A 19,941-nucleotide genomic window follows, 5' to 3' on the forward strand; every position below is an offset into this window, starting at 1 on the left:
GGCAAAACCTATGACCGAAACGAACGATCACAGTTGAGTCTTTTCTTGTCTCTTCGGCGCAATGGGAAACTGGGGCCGGGGCATATTGGGTTGGCCATATGATACTTTCTGTGACTCAATTGTGGTGTTTATTATTGTTTATCTTTGTATTTGTCAAACGCATACCCTTTCTGCAGCGTGTTTCCTGAAATTCCTGGATCTGGTGGCTATTTGACTATTTCCCTTTTGTGTTTCCACTGCGCAGAAAGCGGCAGATGCACCACGGTCTGCACATCCTTATAAGGATCGAACAGAGTCAATCTCACCTTTTGGTGCAGGTACCCTTTTTGTGTGTGTATATCATCTGTGAAAAACTCCTCAATCACCCAAATGAAAAAGGCAAAAAACGAGGCTATTTGGCCTACGAAGTCATCATTTTCCCTCTCACATACCAACGTCATTCTGTGGGTCCAACTGCGGAGAAGTATTGCTAGCTCTCCGCATTTCCCAAGACTCCTCGGACTCCTCTGGCCCCCGATATGGCCCCTGATATGCCATTCTACCCTAGTCCTAAAAGTTGTAGAGTAGTATGTCCACGGTATAATGATCGATTAGTAAGTAAATCATCATCCCCGCGCAACAAAACCTTAGATCTAACCTCGGGATAATTCACAAAGCTTCTAATATCCTCGGTTGCCGAAATATACAAAGGTTGTAGCCATTCTCACTCCACCTCGATCCATTGGATCATATAAAAGTCCATTCATTCACAAAGAGCAGTTTTATTTTCTAGTCATACCGTGTTACCACAGAATTGGAGTTCAAACTCTTAATTCCCACAATACATATCCGACGCTTGCCCATAATGTCCAATCCCTCTTCCACTAGGCTCTCTGCGATATCCGGGCATATCGAATGTCCAACTCGTAAACCTGTGAAATTGAATAATAACTCCACCGCCATATCAACCGCTCAAGCCGCCGACCAGGTACCCTGGAATCCGAATAACGCAAAGTTTCCTTGCCGGAAAGATCTCCCAAAGCTATCTGGTGCCCCGGAGGGCGCCGCTTGGGTCTGGGGAAAAGATGACGAAGTTTGTGTTCTTTTATGGGATGTTCGCGTTTCGTTGTCACTAATCCGCTTGACATAGTTGGGCAGGTTGAACCTCCTCACGCCCCAGAGAGTCAAGGCATCTGCCGCTGAAATTGACACTGGCGAAATGGTACGACTAGAGTGAGTACACTATGCCGTGGGGCTATATATATAATTTTCTCACACTTTTATATCCAGTCTTCCTCTCACGGTGCCTGAGAAGCCAGCTTTCGACCGTGAGGTGTTCCAGCATAACATCAAAACGCTTGTTGAGGACGTTGCGTATGATGATACATACACAATGAACACACAAAGTGGCACACAGTGGGATGGGTTCAGACATGTAAGCAAGTCAGAATATTGTAAACCAAATCACCCTCACAGGTTGAATTCTAACGTCGCAGTAGTTTGGCCACATAGACAGCAAGTGTTTCTACAACGGAGTATGTCTTCAGTGCATTGCTCTCCATCTTCCCACACTAACTCAAACTCAAACAGGCCAAAAGCACTGACTTCGTAGGTGACGCCGCAAATCACCGCTGCAGCATCCACCATTGGGCAATCCACGGAATTGCTGGTCGTGGAATTCTATTGGATTACTATCAATATGCCAAAACCAACAATAAGGCCTACGATCCCTACACAAGTCACAGCATTACTTTGTCGGAGCTGCAAGCATGCGCAGCCTCGCAGGGCTTAGACCTACGCCCACAGTCAGAGGGCGGCGATATTCGCGTTGGAGACATCCTGCTCGTGCGCTCCGGCTTTGTAGAGAGGTATCACGAGCTTAGCTCCGAGCAGCGATATGCGGCTGCGACGCGGTCTCACGAGGACTTGAGTTTTGCGGGACTATCACGCGAGCCGGCTGTCCGTGACTGGTTGCATGATTGCTATTTTGCTGCTGTTGCTGGCGATTCGCCGACATTTGAGTCATGGCCTGTCCCTGAGCATGATCATTTGCATCAGAGCCTGCTCGCGCTTTGGGGGTGTCCTATTGGTGAGATGTGGGATTTGGAGAAACTTGCAGAGAAATGCCGTGCTAGAGGGAAGTGGTCTTTCTTTATGACTAGTGCCCCGGCTAATATGCCTGGTATGTATTTCCCCTGTTCTACCTTTAATATGTAGTTTAATTTCCGGATTACACTGACTTGATTAGGGGGAGTCGGATCGCATGCGAACGCAACTGCCATTCTTTAACTTTTATATGTGTTATGAAAACCGCCAGTCGCAGCTGGATTTAGTAACATTGGAATGAAATGAATGCAATCAAGTTCTCGTTTTCAAGACTTCGAAAGGCTATTCGGGAAGCGAGTATGAATCATAGCGATCCTTAACATCTCTTGATAACGACAAGCGATTTTCTTCAGGGACATTCGGAACGTTCTTTTATAAGTGGTCATTTACGAGAAAAGTCCTATCGTTGAAACGACTGTATGAGAATGAAGAGATGTAGAAAAATCACTATATGAATTGGAAAAAAAGTAATTAGGTGTGATTATTATAAGTTTTGACGGCAATGAAATACAGCCTCCGATATTATGATTAGAATGTTTCCTCCAAAAAGCCCAGCAAACCGCCATTGAAATAGACAATGACTGCCTCGCTATCCGGCACTGCCACGGTAACTTGGCCATTTGTGACAGTAACAGTCTCTTGCGCCGAATCGCCTGTGGGGAAATGACCCTTGCCCTCATCAACCTTGAAGGACCACTGCTCCCCAGCCCAAGTTACATTATGCTCGGGGCCACCGAGATCAAACCCAACACCGGCAGATCCCTTTTCAGAATGCAGTCTCTTCACTGTGACAGACTGGACACCATTCCCAACATTGCAAGTCACAGAGGCATTACCACGAGGGTGATTAGAGTCATCATTCCATACATTCAAGTTCACCAATGCCACACGCGCCAGTTCTTCGGACTCAAGATCGTACATAGCAAATGCACTGAGCCGCTGCGGCTGCCCGGGCACCTCTACTTCGACAATCTTACCCAGCGAGTCTCCCTTGCCCACAAAGTCGGTGATGAACGCCGCCGATGGGAAAATACCCTGTACAGAGGGACCGGTCGTGAATTGACCCTCATTATTTGGCACCCAGAAGGAGTCCGGTGCGTCTTCGAACATGTTGTTGGATACCCGTTTCACACCGCGCGACATTGCTGTAAGGTGCAAGTCGACTGCCCACAGACCCGCACCTAGGCCTCCCGCGAAGCTCACAGGAGGAACACCCAGGGCGGCACCGAGCTCCGATATGACAAATTCAATCTTACTATCTTCGCTGTGGACATATTCGATGCCTTTTTGTATTTTGGGGAAGCGTTCCGCGATGGCGTGGTGGTTCATGAGTCGATCTGTACGTAACGGCTCGTGTCAGTTCACATAATTCAACGGTTGTTCAGTTCATGTTAGATACCTTGCAGCGCGTCGTTGTCGTATGGACCTCCCACATCGGTCTGGTAGTAATGCTGCGCAGCATACTTGCCGTATCCATTTGCGTTGAGATCATTGGTAAAAACTTTGTGCCTGGATATCATAATGATTAGCATAAATAACTCTACTAGAAACGTTCAATTGCAAAGTTCACTCACAGGCCAAAGTCGTCTCCTCGTTCCTTGAGCACCGTCCAACCAATATCACCAAGCTCAAAGATTCTTCTGTCGGGGCCTTCTAACCCTAACTCTTCGATGGTCCGATTCTCGATCTTCAACGCACGCTCAACATACTGCTCAACGCCGTACGAATAATAATCAGGCTCATTTCCCAATGCAATAGCATTAACTCGCTCTTTCCCAAGAGCGTCATATGCTTGACGAACGTACTCCATCGAATTGGGAATCCAGTCCTCGTCTTTGCTGTCAGGCTCAACAGGGGTCAAAGGAGCTTGGATAGTCATAGTGGCATTCTGGAAGCGTCGGAAGCCGTTAAAATAGCTCTTCCCCACGCTAAAGGTGTCCTGACTAGAATACGGACATGAGGGTCCAGAGATGCAGCGTCTTGTCTCTTCTTGGTCTAGGTCGACTTTGATAAGGTCACCGCTTGTGCCACCGATTCGGATAATGATAGGCTTGCTCATGCGAGCGTATACGGAGTTTATGATGTTTTCCGAGAAGTCGTTGTCGAAACTTGGGAAATAGGCGGTTTCCCAGCTGAAGCTGAAGAAGTCTGCCGGAACAGCTGTGGCATTTGAAGGAGCGCTTTGTTGGATTGAAAGAGTGTATTGGGTATTATCTGCCTGTGCTAAGGCCGTGAAAAGAGCGGCAGCTGCTAATGAAGACAGCATTTTGAAGGGGTATAATGATCGAATTCTGGGACTTGGATAGCCTTTCAAGTCAAATTGTGGGATATATATCTTTTTACTTATATTCTTTATCTAATTAGAAGCCCCTGGGTAATTTCCATTGCCATAAAGTTGATCCACCAAACCGACAAGGATATATGGGGGTATCTTCACATGTAGTATTTCCACATTAAGTACTACGAGCCTATAAGATTGTCTTTCGGCATGTCGTCTTCATGATTCCGCATTACTGGATATATTATGTGGAGTAGGCTAATGATGTTTGACTCGACAGAGAGGCTGTGGAGAGAATGGTGCAAGGCATCAAGGTTTAAGTTCTCCTTTTTGAACAAATATTGAGAAGCTACGCCGCGCGTACATCATGATCTGCGAACTTGCTGATCATCCGAGGCCTTAAACCAGTGGTTTGGCTTCGGTACAATGATAAGTCCGGATGCCTAGAACGAGTTTGAGTTGGGCTAACATTGTTATACTTATAACATACGTTGGTAGGAAGAGCGGCCGGTGAGGCCAGCGACTACAAGATTGTAGCAGCAGTTGCGGGTACGGGGTATAATGAATGGAGACGATTGACATGGCTCTGAAAAGAAAAGTGGTCATTCTGATATGGTAAAAATAGCTGAAGATCTGTATAGTTGGCCCGAGCACCGACCAGACTGGGCCGATGGATGTCTCCTGATCGGGGATGTGAATGACAGGGATAGGACCTCCACATAGCTTTTTTTTTAAGACTTTTTCAATTAAGGATTCAGACTGAAGCCTAAAGAATCTCGAAATACCTTCTATCAAATATCGGGCTGTCTTCATGCCAAGTTTTGACCAGCAATTTCGCATCTTTATTAGGATCAATAGACGGAGTACCGACAACCCCAACTCACAGCTATCACAACAGTTCAGAATTGCGGTGGAGATAAATTATACTGATCTGCAAATGAATTTTCATTTTTGTGAAAATCTGACAATCTTTTACCTTGAATGTGTAGCCTTATTCCACTGTGGGGAGCTACTTGCGAATCATTGAACGCAAAGAACAGGGGGTTGATAAAATGATGTCATTCTACTGCGAGACCTGGATGTATCACTTCGTAAGATCGAAATTGCAATATTGCACACTGTATAAACGAGCCTAAACGAATATGACAATCCATAAGACCTCCATTGGTGCGAAGTAAGAAAGAGAAAAGGAGGCTCTGGCCATGGCACGTCAGGGGTTATTGCGAATATTTACAACCGCAATTCCACTCACTGAAAATACAATGTAAGTTTTAAAAGTCAGTCATGTTCATTTGGTATTGTTTGAGAGATTCCGAGATTTGAAGATTGATTAAAACTTTTTCCACACCAATCGCGGCTCATCAAGCCCCATAGCCTTAAAGAGCGAGAGTCACATTGGCTACTCCGTACATGATTCCAATATTCTCCTTATATTCAATGTATCTATTACACTTTCGGATCCCAGGGGCATGGGAGACACTCGTCGACTGGGAATGCCTCCCGTTCACCCAAATGGTAAAGCCAAAGGGTCTGGTGGCCACTGGGCTGACTGGTATGGGACTGTCCAGCTATGCAACCCTGACCCGATATGCTTCCACTCTCCAGAGTTCGGCAACTTCACATCCGCCGTAGTGTTGGGGGGAACCTGAACCTCCACCCAGAGTCTCTCATGCTCCTTTTCGGAACCCTCTAACACCAACCATCTTACCCTATACATTCCATACCCGCTCAGATATTCACCACCGGCCCATTTCAACACGCCTCCCGGGATAGGCTCAATTTTGACCCTTTTCCAGCCGGCTTCCTCGATCCTGAATCCAAGTATAAAGCTATGTATCCAGCTTACCACTGCCCCCAAGGCGTAGTGATTGAAACTGGTCATTTCTCCAGGGTTGATTGAGCCATCGGGTAACATACTGTCCCAACGCTCCCACACCGTGGTAGCACCCATGGACACGGGATATAACCAACTTGGATTGTTCCTGCAGAGCAGCATGCGGTAAAAGATATCTGATAGCCCGACTTTGGACAAAGCGTGGTTGATATATGGGGTGCCTGCAAAGCCAGTTCCAATTTTGTATCGGTAGACTTCATGGATAATTTTGGATAAGTACTGAGCAGCATGTAGCTCTTGCTCTTCAGAAGGGAGTAGATTGAACCCTGTTGCAAGTGCAAAGGCAGTTTGAGTGCAATTGGCAACAAGGCCTGCCGGGGCTATGTATTCGTGAGCAAAGGCGGAGCGAACCCTCTCTGAATTCCTTGTGTATACCTGCTCGTCTTTGTTCTCCTCTAGGATTCCACTGATGCCTTTCATTAATGTGGTCACATGAGCGAGAATTGCATCCGAAACAAAACTCGGGTTGGTGGTTGCTTTTCCACAGTCGTCAAGAGGGAGCAGCAGGATCGAGGCAGTCTCCAAGTTTCCAGTCAGAGACATAGTTCCATAACAGATTTTCACGACGGGGGATAGCATTCAACCAAGCCTTCATACTTGGATACTGCCGAGCTAGCATCTGTGTATCGCCGGTGGCTCGATACAAAGACCATGGCAGCATCACAGAGACATCCCCCCATATTGCATGTGCATCCTGATCGAAGCCATCAATCACGTTTGGAATTACCAATGGTACAATTCCTCCTGATTCCTGCTGCTCATGCTTCAGGTCGTCGAGCCAAGTCTTCAGGGTCGACGCTGTATGCTGTATTCTTCAACTCAACTTTATACACAGTCGCCGCAGAAATTTTCCCTCAGCATCTGCGTGGTTACGGCACTGGTATCGCAGCACTTTGTCAAGGTGTGTCCGGCATTTAGATGGGTCAGGTTACCCCTTATGCCTTTGATGCGATTAGTTGGAAGTACTACTTTGTCTTTGTTGGCTCTCTTCTCGCATTAGGTGCCGTGTATGCATGTTTCTTGGTCGAAACAAACAACGTTTCACTGTAAGAAATTGCAGGAAGGTTTGGTAATTTACTTGTCTCGAGCGATAAGATCGATCATATCGATGGGAGAAAACGGGCGGATCAGACGACAGAGCACATCGAAGGCTGAATAAGATATTCCATAACTTACTCTACATCTTATGATGGAAGAAGTACAACCATGTTGTGAATATCTGCGTGTTTGTAAATATCTGCTTTCGATCACAACGATAGAGTAGCCATTGAATTTTAAACATGTGAATGTCTCATATACAAGTGAGATTGGAGAAGGTTCCTCGGGGATTAGATGTATCTATTATATGGTGACAGAAGGTTCATAAGTATATTTCCTGAAAGATTGAGTCTTGAATATGCACAAGGATTACAGTTGACAGAATAAGCATAGATATTCCATACGAGGCCAAAGGGACAATCGGAAGCTGCTTTCTCTTGCGCTAACAGCATGCCAGGAGATTGCGTCTAGTAACTGCTCGCGTATCCGACGGAGGCTCCCGAGGCCATCTTCTACCTGGGACAGGAAGACGATTGTTATTTAGTTTATCGAATTGAAGAAATAAAAAGGAATCAATATGGATAATTGGTTCGTACTGGCTGGCCGGATCTCAGCCTTTGACTGACTTATCCATGGACATCCATCGTACGACCAAAAACTCGAACTTAACGATTCACTATGCCCCTCGAAGGTTGACATGCACCGACCGGTAGTCGAATCCCAGATTTCGACTGTCCCATCATTCGACAAATGCAAGCGTTCAAGATCTGACCCTAGATCATGCCCTTGGGCGTTGTCGGATTCTGCAGGGCCATTTGTACGGCACGCAGATAAAATGATTGTTCCATGTCCACTCTTGCTTGGGATCCACTTGCTCTATTTCATAGTCCCGGAATAAAGTAGCAGCAAGTTTAGATATTTCAAATTGAGCAAAATTGCGTCCAGGACACGCGTTGTACCCGGCCCCCCACTTTGAAAAGGAAAGGATGTTAGTCAAGTTTGCTAGGTAGCAATAGAATGGAGTATATGCATACATGTATTAAAAAGGCATCCATTTCCCCAGCTTCTTTCTGGAGCCAGCGGTCTGGTTTGAAGCTGTCACAATCCTCGCCGAACAGGCTGGGGTTCCGGTGAATCACCCAAGGATTTACGCTAAGAATTGTCTGAAATACCCCGAAAATTGGAATCAGATATCAAATCTATCGAGGGAAACAGGTAATGAGAAGTCTTACCCCTTCTTTGAAATGTCGACCGGCGATTGTAATCCCACCTCGGGGTGCAACTCGTGGAAGACCCAGTCCAACGGCGGTGTGAAGCCGGTATGTCTCTTTCATCTGTTCGATGGTATTAGAATCATATGTGCCAAAGGAGCCGGGGGTAAAAACAGTACACAAGCTTGAAGGAAGGGCAATTTCTGCGCTTCGGAATATTGAACGATAGGCGACAACTCTTCGCGGGCCTGAGCTGCGTCAAGTTCCTCCTGCAACCGGGCCATATATTGAGGATGGCGAATCAGGAAGTAAAACAGCGCTTGTATCGTTGCACTGACAGTATCTCCACCAGCACCAAGAGTACCAACGGCGGTGGAAAATACTTCAATCTCTTCCATACGATCAGGATATTTGGCACGAGTATCAAGCCATTTCTGCATCATGTCATTTCGTTTTGCAGGGTTTTCTTTGCGCGCATCAATAGCTGCAACACAAGTGTCGAATATGTGCGAGGATGGTTGGATACCTAGTCGACTAAGAAGCGGGTTTCCAAACGTCAGGTTATGGAACCAGGCATAGTAGCCCATCACAGCGGCATATGGAGCTAAGAGTCTTTGATTTGCGATGGCGTCTCTGACATCCTTGCCTTGTTCTAGGAAACCAAAGGACTTTGAGAAGATAGCCTCTCCCACAGCGTCAAATGCGAAAAACGTAAACCACCGATCCAATTCAACCGGTTGACCAAGTCTGCAAAAGCTGTCCAGGCGGGTAGTCAAGAGTCGGAGAATTGTGTCGAAATGCGGTTCGTGCTTGATAATATTGGAAAGAGCATATCCCGACGCGATGTTGCGTTGCTTTCTGATATGTTGTTGGGGATCCAATTCCGACATCTGGTTCACGTAACGATAATCTGGTAAGCTAAGGACTGCATACCAGGGGCCCTGTTGAACAGAGGTTTAGTCTAAAGCTCATATGCGACAAAAAAGAAGCGCATCATACCTTAGAAATTTGGGCATGTAGGAGTTGTCTAACGGCATCTGGATGAGAGACGCTGACTTCGTTTGGCGCGATGCGAACAAAATACCCTGGCATTGTCCACGGTAAGAACACTTCTTGTGCGTCAAAGGGAGTTGGGGGATATGTAGACAAACATACCATGTTGTTTGTGTAATTTGATGGTTTCTGCTTCGGTATGGCCTTTCAAAATTTGATGAACCTGCCAAAGACTCGAGAAAGATGCTAGAAATGGGCCGGGAATATCTCTGATCGACGTCCAATATCGCCTTAATATCGCGCGAGCAATGAATGTGCCCACAATGGCCAATGCCCAGAGAGGCCAACTGCTGACCGACGCCATGAAGTCGGGCATGGTGAGAGATGCCATTTCAAATATGACTGACCGCAGTGCTGTCCGGGCTCCAAAGGTCAGGATGAGAGCAAGAGGGACGGCATACAAGGATCAATATCTGGTGTGGGGAAACTAGAAGTAAACTTCCTTGGCCTCTGACTAGGAGCCGTCACATCGGGCCACATTATGGCATAGAGTGCTCGGTTCCGCCGTCAATATCACTAGTCGGCTTATCTAGGAAGGAGCAGCGGGCTTAAGTTTTGCTGACGAGCGCCCGTGCGATGTCCAACTACGTTTGCTCAAGTCGGCCTCTGGTTGGCCCGCAATCATATATTCAATTGGCAACCGATCGGCTCATGGACGCTGGCTTTCAAGATTTTTTAATTTCCTCGGTGATCATCTTTTAACTACGTCTTGGACTTGGGTCAGCGATGGAGATAATTGTCACCATTTTTCAGTCTTTGCTGAAGAACAAGGCAGCTGCCAAAGCCCACTTACCGCATAAACCTTGCAGTACCCACCGTTCGTTGCCTTGTCGGTGATTGGCTACTGGAATGGACTCGGATCGAAGCCCTCTCTTCCCTGTTGACTGTGCCGCCCCCCCGGGACCTTGAGACCTCGGGAAGTTTTCTGCAGAAGGATGGCCAACTCCCACAACAATAGGCCCATACTGGCTATTTGTTTACCTTTATCGAGCATGTTTGAACGAGTCACCAACTTTCCTTTCTCGCAAAAGAATCTACGATTACTGTATCCCTCACCGGGAGGGTAGTATCTGGCAGTAGCTTTGATGGGCAGCGTCGTGTCTACTCCATATAAAGACTCGCATGACAGCAAGGGTATTCCACGTTTAGGTAATTGTGCAGAAGGACCGGGAGGAGCGGTGGTCCGTGCGAATCCGACAAAGTCCATGTTTAGTCATCATTTGCTCAACCCTTGGGAAGCTGGGAAACGGCCTGTGAATCAACTAGAAAGAGAATCATGTATCATGTGCACATTCCATACACAACTGGAGCCTCAATTGGACTTACTATGTAGTACAACCCCGCATGGGGCCGACTGAAAAAGATCCTTAGCTGTAAGATTCACCTGTGCACAATTGTGCTACAACCTGCCGACTGCCCCACGTTGAGTTTGCCTAGCGCCCTGGCCACCCTCGAACAAATTACTGCCACAATACCATGCGTGCAATGCATGACACGTGTGAAAGCTAGTTCTGATCCTCGTTATCTTTCTTTCGTCTCTCCATATTCCAACTGCGTCCATTACACACCTCTTCATCATGGCCAACATGAGCGATAAGATCACGATCACACCAGATCCTGATACATATAACATGCAATCCAGCGCATATGACCCCGAAGACTGGAAATCTGAGACCACCTCGATCGGCTCCTCCCTGTACAAGGGGATCATGGAAAACGGCAGAAGATACCAGACCTTGAGAGAATCCGGATATTTTAGCCCCTCCGACGAGAAGCAGTTCGAAACCTATCAAGTGGGGCATCTCGCATGCCTCCTCATGGACTCCGATGAGCCCAACATACTGTTTCAGTCACCAATCCCTTCGCCGAGGAATGCCCTCGATATTGGGACAGGGCATGGTTCATGGGCTGTTGATATGGCAGATATGTACCCCAACGCCACTATTCGGGGTGTCGACCTGTTCCCACCACCTACTAGTTGGGTCCCTCCAAACTGCATACTGGAAGTGGACGACGTTTTGGAACAGTGGACTTGGCGTGAGAAATTCGATCTTATTCATCTTCGCCATGGCATCGGAGCTTTTACGCCTGACGAATGGAGCCGTCTCTACGAGCAGTGCTACGATAACCTCGAACCTGGTGGCTGGTTCGAGCAGATGGAAATGAACATCTGCTGTGAGTGCGACGATGGAAGCATTCCTGCGGACAACGTGCTTTTCTCTTGGGGACCGAGATTTTACGCTGCTGGCGAAAAGACTGGAAAGCCTCTTGACGTCGTGAAAACAATGCGCGCGTCGATCGAGAACGCGGGCTTTGTGGATATTCACGAGAAGAATGCTAAGTGGCCTATCGGCGCTTGGCCGAAGTCGAAATCATTGAAAGAGGCTGGGTTCGTCAATATGCAGCACTGGATGGCCGGTATGGAGGGCTACTCAATGTACCTCCTCACCAAGTATGGAGACCCAGTGCCATGGTCCAAAGAAGAAGTCCAGGTTTATGTGGCCCAGATGCGGAAGGCACTGAAAAACCCTCGCTTCCATGCTTATCAGTACGCAAAGAGAGTCTGGGCCAGGAAGCCCTTCGCAGAGGAGCTTGCGAAGAGTAAGGCCCCTGTTTGTATCAAGCAGGAATGAGATACTCCATCACCCTCGAGAACACTACCTTCCCTTCTAACAATGACGATAAGGCGGAGGCTTCAATCGGTGCTAAAACGAAAATGCACGTATGCCTGATCTCCCTTGTCTCATGAACAGAGGCCATGGACCGCTTCACGAGCAAAATATATTTCGCAACCACCGCCCGACCTCTCTTCACCCTGTTCGCCCACCCATTCCTTTCCGATTTTGCTCGTCGAAGCGGTCCCACATCTACTCTATTGCTGTAGTCATCGACTCTGATTTCATCAGCGTGGGTTTGGACGAGCTTTTTGTCGAGGAAACCGTCACTCTGAATGATTCCAAAATTGCGGGTCCCAAGACCAAGGCTCTGTGCAGGCGAGCCCCCTAGCTAGCACTACCAATGCCACCCGAGGAAACTTTGACGATACTTTGGCCGTTGAGCAGACGATTCAAGCAGGTCACGCCTCCACTGTCTCGTGCCAACTCGGCTAAGAGCCGTGCTCCATCCTGTCCACTCACAGCTCCCTGCCAGTGACCTTCGTCAAGCTCTGGTGCACAGCATCTAGTGGCGAAGCCCCTTGCGCCCGCCCTGCAATATTCATACGATCGCATTGGTATAGGGGAGCTCGAGCAGACAAGGCATTCGCTCGATTCGCATACGACTAGAGTGACAGAAACATGAGGGTGTCCTGCTGTTGCACGATCCGTGTCAGCAAGACTTATCCAGTTAGACGAGGTGTTGAAGCTTACCTGTTCATAAGCCTGTTCTGAAATTTCGCAGAGTGTACGCTCAAGACGGGACGAACAATTAGCATATTGGTCATATCAGCTTACCAACTAGAACACTTAGTATTATCTTCAGCAATGCAGTCACCATTCAAGCCATGTTGTGTTGAGGTTTGTCGCACACTCCGGCTGTCGCTTTAAAAAGAGCCGCGCTGGAGTGCACCAGCGTTTTCCACAGGCAGTATTGGGCGTGACGAACTCACAAGTGACAATCAATTGTACGTTCATAATGGATGAATGCTTCGCGATGCGGACGACCAAAGGTTCAGGCACTCCGCCGCTCATAGTGTGAAGGCGGTGAGGTTGGAAGACGCAATGGCGCGCGCCGTAGTGCCCCTTAGTCTTGTCTTTGACTCGGCTCAGTCCTGCAACATTTTTCACGGGTGACGATTGGCTGTTCCTGCATTGGCATGAAGATATCAGTGATGTTCGCGTTTGAGGGTACAAAACATGGCACAAATAATCGGACCCGGGCGCAGCGGAAGGCGCGATAACTCACTCACCTTAACGGGAAGAACAGACGTCTCAAGCTTCTGCGCAACGAACATCGCGATTGGATGTCCGCACCCTACGGTTGGCCCAATGCCTTGATTCGCAATATTACACATACGACATGCTGCAACATATGAAGATGGGCCATGGCTTCGTGCGGAGCACTGTCACTAGCGCTGGAACAGCTCACAATGGTTCACTGTCAATCATTAGCCAGTAGATCGGAGAGACACTCCATGAGTCACATGTTTCGGTAGTCAGCACCATGGACGAAGAGACGAAAAAGAGATCCGTGGTTTTTGCGCTGGTATATGTCAGCTGGAATGCGGGGTTCTGGTTGTTTCGCATCATCTTTGATGTCAGTCCAGTTTCAGATAGGATCGGGCTGAGGTTCACATTCTTGCATAAAACGTTACTCTTTTGCATTGGGGATACATCTAGGGGCGGGGGACAGTAGAGTGGCTCAGTCAGCGAGACATCTTCGCATAAAACATGCGCTCTGACGAACTAAACCAAGCCTTATGTCTTTGAATGGCTGGCTGGTTGGCACAGTAGATCTGCTGCGAATCGCCATCTCGCACAGGCACTTTTGACTTGCTTGTCTACGATGTATACTATAAATGTCAGTACAGTGGAAATTCATTACTGGGTTACAGGGAGAACTTACCCAGTGTCCCAGACACAAGGCCTATTCGACTTTGCACAGTCAAGTGAAGAAATTGCAGAGCAAATTGCGGGGGATAGACGACGTATTGATAGACTTCTCGGCTTCTGTCACTCACAAGCTTGGTAGGAAGCGTTGAAGGACACCTATCCTAATTGAGGCCTGTTGAAACCCATGTCTTCGTTTTTACCGCGACTCTTTGTGGCGACATTCCTGATGCCATTTTGGATGCCCACTGAGAGACGCGCTATAATTGCGTTGAGAAAAGTGAAGCTGAATCGGTTAAGAAGCGTTGGTTGTCTGTTGAATCCTTCACGGCCCTCTTGAGTTGAGGCTTTGTGGTGCATTAGAGATATTCAATGAGCAATGACAGGCTGCCACCCAACGTTGAATCACCGAAGAGCGCTATAATTTACTCCCAAACTCTCGTCTCTCATATCTGCACCTCTGTCCTACTAGGCGCTTAACATGGTCGAATTGAATGCTAATGTTGCGAAGATTTTCCAAAGAGTACATCAACATACGTAGTATGGATACAATGCCAAAGAAAAGACACCCTACATGAAAGGTTTGATGAGTGACAAACAAGCATCAATGGGTTTCTCGGGAAGATAGACAGAGAATAGAAAACAAGGAGAACGAGGGGGGGGTTTCATACCTGAAAGTCGCACCTTCCCAACTCATCAAATCGAACTTGGCAAGTCCCATGGGGAAACTCATCGGCTAATCTTCGGGCCAAGGAACAAGAATGGGAGTCTCCGCATCCCCACGTTTTGACCTATATGACACCTATTTCTCCGAAACTTCGCTTTTCGCGGGCCGATTTGCCGTAGAATCTATATATGTAAGTAATTTACACAGCAATTCCCTCATCAACAGGCGCAATTTCCTTAGAAAACTACCAGAGATTCCATACACCTCTAATCCAACATGAGTACGCAAATGCAAACAGAAACGATCACACTGCACACAAGAGCTTCAGCCGAAATCCCTGAAAATGAAACACCCCAAGACTCAAGACCCCCCGAAATAAAATGGATGTATCCGAAAATTCTCAGCGCGGGAGTATCTTTCTTCGTCGCCGGGGTCAATGACGGAAGTCTCGGCTCCATCATTCCCTACGTGATACGCACCTATGGCATCGGCACGAACATGGTAGCCGTGTTGTAAGTCAAACCGCAACTTCTATCCCGACAATCAAATCATCCTTTCCAGTGCCATGTAATATCGTGAAGCCAATACTGACACCACCAGATACGGCACAACCTTCGGCGGCTGGTTCATCGCCGCCCTGACCAACAGCACAATAACCAAATACCTGGACCTAGGCCCGATTCTGTGCCTCGGCGCCGCCATCCAAATCCTGGCCCATGTCCTCCGAGTATGGGAGCCTCCGTTTGCCCTATACGCGGTGACGTTCTTTCTCGCTAGCCTTGGTCAAGCCTATAATGATACCCATGCCAATACGTTTGTGTCGTCGTTGAATGACGCACATCGCTATCTTGGTTTTATTCACGCTATGTATTCGGCTGGGTGCCTGGTTGGCCCATTTGTCGCAACGGGCATTGCGTCGGCGAATGTCGACTCCAAGTGGTATCTGTTTTACCTTTTCCCCCTTGGTGTGGGAGTCGCGAATCTTACGCTTCTGGGTATCTCTTTCCGTGATAATATGGCTGCACCGGCTGCTCTGAAGAATAGTCGGATGGAGCAGGATTCCTCGAAGTCTGCTTGGAAGGAGATCAAGGATACACTGTCTACGCCTGGTGTGTGGTTGGTTAGCTTGTACTTCTTCTTCTTCCTCGGAGCTACAATCACTGCTGGTGGTATGTATCCGATCCGATTGCTGTTTATCTGGTATACTAATCAGCTTAGGCTGGATGGTCGAGTACCTCGTCAATGTACGAGATGGCGATGTTACGGAGATGGGATATGTTCCAGCAGGCTTCTATGGGGGTGGATTCTTGGGACGTCTTATCCTCGTTGAACCTACACATAGGCTAGGTGAGCGGCGGATGATCTTTGTCTACGCTGTGCTTTGCGTAGGATTGCAATTGGTATTCTGGCTGTGAGTCAAACCGTGTATCTTGTTTTGCCGTTACTGATGTGTGGAATCTACCAGTGTCCCAAATATCATTACGGAAGCAGTGGCAGTCAGTCTACTGGGCTTCTTCTCGGGTCCGTTTTTCGCAACAGTAAGTCGCCTATTTCGATATCCCGAGCTCAACGCTGACCACACCGTTTCGCTCGGTAGGGCATCTCAGTGGGTACAAAGATTTTCTCTCCAGAAATCCGCTCTTCAGCAATTGGTAAGCCAGGAATGCCTAGTTTTTAATCCATACATTCATAAATTCATATGCTAACCAATACAGCATTTGTGTTTGTCCTTGGTCAAATTGGCGGCTCCGTTTTTCCGGCTTTAACCGGTATCATTGCCGGAAAGGTGGGTGTTCAGGTGCTGCAGCCCATGCTGGTTGGGCTGTTCAGCGCTGCTGGTTTGAGCTGGTTGATTTTGCCTAAGGACGCGGTCTTGCATCAGGATTAGGACATGCTTACGCAGCAATTCACTTTGGTCTGGATATAGGCAACCATTGGTATACAAGGTAGGCTTTGCAAGCCTCCTTAGTTACTGAAAGGATGTGTGTGTATTGCGCGTTTTGTTGGATCTCGGTGATTTGAGACAGCCAACGAAGTGTTTATTATCTTGCAAGAACAAAGTGAATATTGATTAGACTGTATTACTTTGATATGAAAAAAAGAGTTTCAAAATAAACTCATAATGTGAAAAAGCGCCAGATCTTATTAGAAAATCAAACCAAACCCCGAGGCGCCAGGGTATATCCTTCATAACATCATTACATCAAGTAAAACGACATCGAGAAACCAAACGCACCAATCCAGAACATGCACCATCCTATCCCAGTCCAACCAAGCTCTCGTAAGCTATGCAAAGAAGAAATATTCAAAAAGCTCCCATAATCATCGTCGTTTGTCATCCTGGGAAATAGCAGAATCTTGATTAAAAAATCTCCTCGGGCCACTGATAATCCTCAACACCAGGGATCATAGTATCCGTAGTCGAGGCCGAAGCCGAAACCGGGGAAAAGACCGGCGCAGAGACAGGCCTCTTCTTAGGCGACTTATTGACATGAACCTTGGCAGCACTCGAGCGCAACTCCTCAGGAAGGGGCGGCACAGGTGGGATATCTTCGTCACGGCGGTATCTGGTCGAGCGGCCGGGACTAGTCTTAGACCTCGAAGGGGTGCGGGGGCTACGGTCGGGATTCAGTTGAAGTTGCGGCTGGAGGTAAAAAGCGCGTTGAGAATTGTCTTGCAAAGCGGTAGGAGAAGACGAGATATCCCTGGGGTTTTCTGATGTGGAGAGAGTTAATGCCGAGGCAGGTGGAGGTGAGGACCTCAGGCGGCTGTTTGAAGTGGTCCTTTTTAACAGGATTCCGCGGGGGGTTGTGGGCTTGGAACTTGGTGAGCGGTTGGTGCCGGAAAGTTTTCGGGGTGAAACGTAGGGAGACCTTTTGCTGCTGCGCGCACTTGCGCTTCCTCCTGTTTTTTTCATGTCATGGTCGTTTGAGGGAGGTTGATCTGTCGCTTGCTTGCGCTTTGCTGAGCCTGGACTCTCGCCAGCTTCTGTTTTCTGCCATTTCGCTTTGCCGGGTGGGCTGAGCAGACCAAAGTCCATCAAGTCCTCGAGGTCGGGTTCGTTGATGTGGTCCGTCGAACTGGGCTGAGGAGGATTCCGACTATCGATAGGTTCAGGAATGGGGGACTTCCGTTTACGGGAAAGACTGTCCTTACCCATGGGCGATGGCCATATCTCTTTGGAGCGCCTTTTTGGAGTTCTGACCGCAGCCGGGCTTTGAGACGGTTGTGCTTCTTTCAACGAAAAGGTTTCCCGATCCTCCGTAGATGGCAGGGCGGTAAGACCGGGTATTCTGGATTCAGACGACTCAAATTCAGCTGCTTGTTGGTCTAAAAGTCGTTCGGACGGCAGAGTCGGGAGAGCACCGGGGACAAACTTCCGTGGGAATGATGATGGGTCCATTTCGGAGTTGGTGATAGTCGGCTTGGGTGTAGGCGCCACGGCCCGCGCCTCGTTGCCGGTTAGCTCACGAAGTTCCCGCCGAGCACGTTCCAGCTTGTCCTCGAGGTTGCTAACTTTCTTGAGCAGCTTGGTTTGTCGCGAAAGTTCCTTGCGCGAAGGCTGCTTGCGAAGGCCAGTCGTCTCAGATTCCTCGGATGTTCTATCACAATACACTGCCGGGGGAGCAGATGGTGACTCGTGCGATTTATGGAACAGCGACTTCGGTAGGCGAAGATCCTGGATGGAGGAACGTTTAGAAGCCCCAGAAGCGGAGCGCGAGTGTACAGCACGTTCTCCACGATCCATTGAGTGTCGACGCGAATCTTTCAACGAAGACCCGTGCTCCATCTTTTCCTGGATAGACTGCCAAGTCTTGTCTGCGAGAGCACAGTCGACACCGTGGGTCTCAATGTAATGTCCCTTATTTGTGCCTTTATAGCCAGCCTTCTTCAATTCGGCATAGGCCTGTTCGGCTTGATTTATTACATCCTTCTGAGGCGATTTGTTTGGTGATCCTTCAGAATTCTTCCCCCATCCACCGAATGGATTGAAAGCTGAAGCAATAGCCTTGCCAAAACGAAAAATACCCGACGAGCGGTTCGAACTGCCGGCCGGTTTGTTCTCACGATCGCGGAAGTAGATGCTGGGCGGCTTCTCGCTCACACTATCGCTCATTGTGGCTTCGACAAATCTTGACGTACGGCCTCTAAGGCGGCGGGGGCTGGAAGAAGATGCGGCGGCATGTCGGGCGCGTAACGATGCCAGCGAGCCACGAGGTGAAGCACGCGGCGAACTTTTGCGGCTTGAGCAAAATCCACCAACAGTAAGGTTGCCATTTTCGCTGCGTTGCGTGCCATGATCATTGGCACCGTAGTCGGCAGCTTCTTCGGGCAGAGGCCAATCGTTCGATCGACGTCGTTTGGCCAAGTTTCCAGTCAGAGAGCGGTAGTCTTCGGGGCATGTTTCTTCAGCATCGTCAAATTGTCCAGTGCTATCGGAGCTCCAGTCGTAGTTGTCATCGTCGCTGGAGCGGAGGTGCTTGCGCGAGGTGCGCTTGGCGGGGCTTGGGTCAATCTCCATTTTGGAGTCGCAGGCTTTCTGTAGAAGTGACGCAGGGAAGTCAGATTCATCCATTATGTCGATCTAGATCCTGATCCCTTTATGGTGTGTTTTTGGCAAGGAGCTTACCTTTGCGCTTGGGCTATCTTGGGTTATGCTTTGGTATCCCTCCGCATGCCCTTGTTGCGGAAAAGATATCAACGCAAAACTCGGATGTAAATGAGCATAGAAGTGTAAGGGAGATTTCCTAGATTAAGAGAATTTCAAACTCGAAATTTCACGGGGTACCAGGAGCAAATTGAGTGTTTGAGAAAATCCAGTCGGGGTTTGTTTACATACTCCGCACTCGCCAAGGGGGAAGTTTGTTGTGGTACTATGTACCCTCTTCAGCCGTGCTGCATCAGCCACCTACGAAGTACCCACTACTTTACATTGAATGTTCCATTATTTCCAACTGTACATAAAACTATTGATAAACTATTGTCATGATTCATGTTGTTTTCTTTGTGTACAGATATGTAGGGATCTCAAACATCTTGCGGGCGATGTAGAATTCCACCTGTCTCAGGCGGACATGTGCCCATATCCGAAGAATGAGATGCAATCATGCCCTTTGGTATATATAATACAGAGATAATGCGTAATCCGAAGAAAAATCATATGTAAG

At 48.2% G+C, this 19,941-nt stretch overlaps 8 protein-coding genes across 8 annotated transcripts; 4 read left to right on the forward strand and 4 right to left on the reverse strand.

Moving 5' to 3' along the window:
* Positions 1–844: 844 nt before the first annotated feature.
* N7529_011704 (uncharacterized protein) lies at positions 845–2,268 on the forward strand (the record flags this gene model as incomplete). Its single annotated transcript, XM_057247230.1, has 6 exons — positions 845–1,072; positions 1,130–1,212; positions 1,270–1,414; positions 1,479–1,514; positions 1,570–2,161; positions 2,228–2,268. 6 exons carry the CDS (start codon positions 845–847, stop codon positions 2,266–2,268), a joined length of 1,125 nt encoding a protein of 374 aa, XP_057092579.1.
* Positions 2,269–2,613: 345 nt separating this feature from the next.
* N7529_011705 (glycosyl hydrolase family 79 C-terminal domain-containing protein) lies at positions 2,614–4,351 on the reverse strand (the record flags this gene model as incomplete). Its single annotated transcript, XM_057247231.1, has 3 exons — positions 2,614–3,422; positions 3,485–3,594; positions 3,660–4,351. The coding sequence occupies 3 exons, from the start codon at positions 4,349–4,351 to the stop codon at positions 2,614–2,616; spliced, it is 1,611 nt and encodes a 536-aa protein (XP_057092580.1).
* Positions 4,352–5,867: 1,516 nt separating this feature from the next.
* Positions 5,868–7,053, reverse strand: N7529_011706 (uncharacterized protein; the record flags this gene model as incomplete). Its single annotated transcript, XM_057247232.1, has 2 exons — positions 5,868–6,776; positions 6,799–7,053. Coding segments are annotated over 2 exons (1,164 nt in total), but the record flags the coding sequence as incomplete, so codon positions are not given.
* A 1,020-nt stretch (positions 7,054–8,073) lies between these two features.
* On the reverse strand, positions 8,074–9,875 carry N7529_011707 (cytochrome P450; the record flags this gene model as incomplete). Its single annotated transcript, XM_057247233.1, has 6 exons — positions 8,074–8,265; positions 8,330–8,458; positions 8,528–8,629; positions 8,686–9,447; positions 9,506–9,591; positions 9,662–9,875. The coding sequence occupies 6 exons, from the start codon at positions 9,873–9,875 to the stop codon at positions 8,074–8,076; spliced, it is 1,485 nt and encodes a 494-aa protein (XP_057092582.1).
* A 1,261-nt stretch (positions 9,876–11,136) lies between these two features.
* Positions 11,137–12,192, forward strand: N7529_011708 (class I SAM-dependent methyltransferase; the record flags this gene model as incomplete). The annotated part of the gene is made up of 1 exon (XM_057247234.1): positions 11,137–12,192. The coding sequence occupies one exon, from the start codon at positions 11,137–11,139 to the stop codon at positions 12,190–12,192; it is 1,056 nt and encodes a 351-aa protein (XP_057092583.1).
* A 112-nt stretch (positions 12,193–12,304) lies between these two features.
* On the forward strand, positions 12,305–12,565 carry N7529_011709 (uncharacterized protein; the record flags this gene model as incomplete). The annotated part of the gene is made up of 1 exon (XM_057247235.1): positions 12,305–12,565. One exon carries the CDS (start codon positions 12,305–12,307, stop codon positions 12,563–12,565), a length of 261 nt encoding a protein of 86 aa, XP_057092584.1.
* Positions 12,566–15,049: 2,484 nt separating this feature from the next.
* Positions 15,050–16,661, forward strand: N7529_011710 (putative MFS transporter; the record flags this gene model as incomplete). The annotated part of the gene is made up of 6 exons (XM_057247236.1): positions 15,050–15,285; positions 15,374–15,942; positions 15,992–16,184; positions 16,239–16,311; positions 16,371–16,425; positions 16,489–16,661. 6 exons carry the CDS (start codon positions 15,050–15,052, stop codon positions 16,659–16,661), a joined length of 1,299 nt encoding a protein of 432 aa, XP_057092585.1.
* Positions 16,662–17,135: 474 nt separating this feature from the next.
* Positions 17,136–19,349, reverse strand: N7529_011711 (putative nuclear RNA binding protein; the record flags this gene model as incomplete). Its single annotated transcript, XM_057247237.1, has 1 exon — positions 17,136–19,349. The coding sequence occupies one exon, from the start codon at positions 19,347–19,349 to the stop codon at positions 17,136–17,138; it is 2,214 nt and encodes a 737-aa protein (XP_057092586.1).
* Positions 19,350–19,941: the final 592 nt, after the last annotated feature.

This window comes from Penicillium soppii (assembly GCF_028829465.1).
Source record: "Penicillium soppii strain IBT 18220 chromosome Unknown utg000010l, whole genome shotgun sequence".
Taxonomy (NCBI): domain Eukaryota; kingdom Fungi; phylum Ascomycota; class Eurotiomycetes; order Eurotiales; family Aspergillaceae; genus Penicillium; species Penicillium soppii.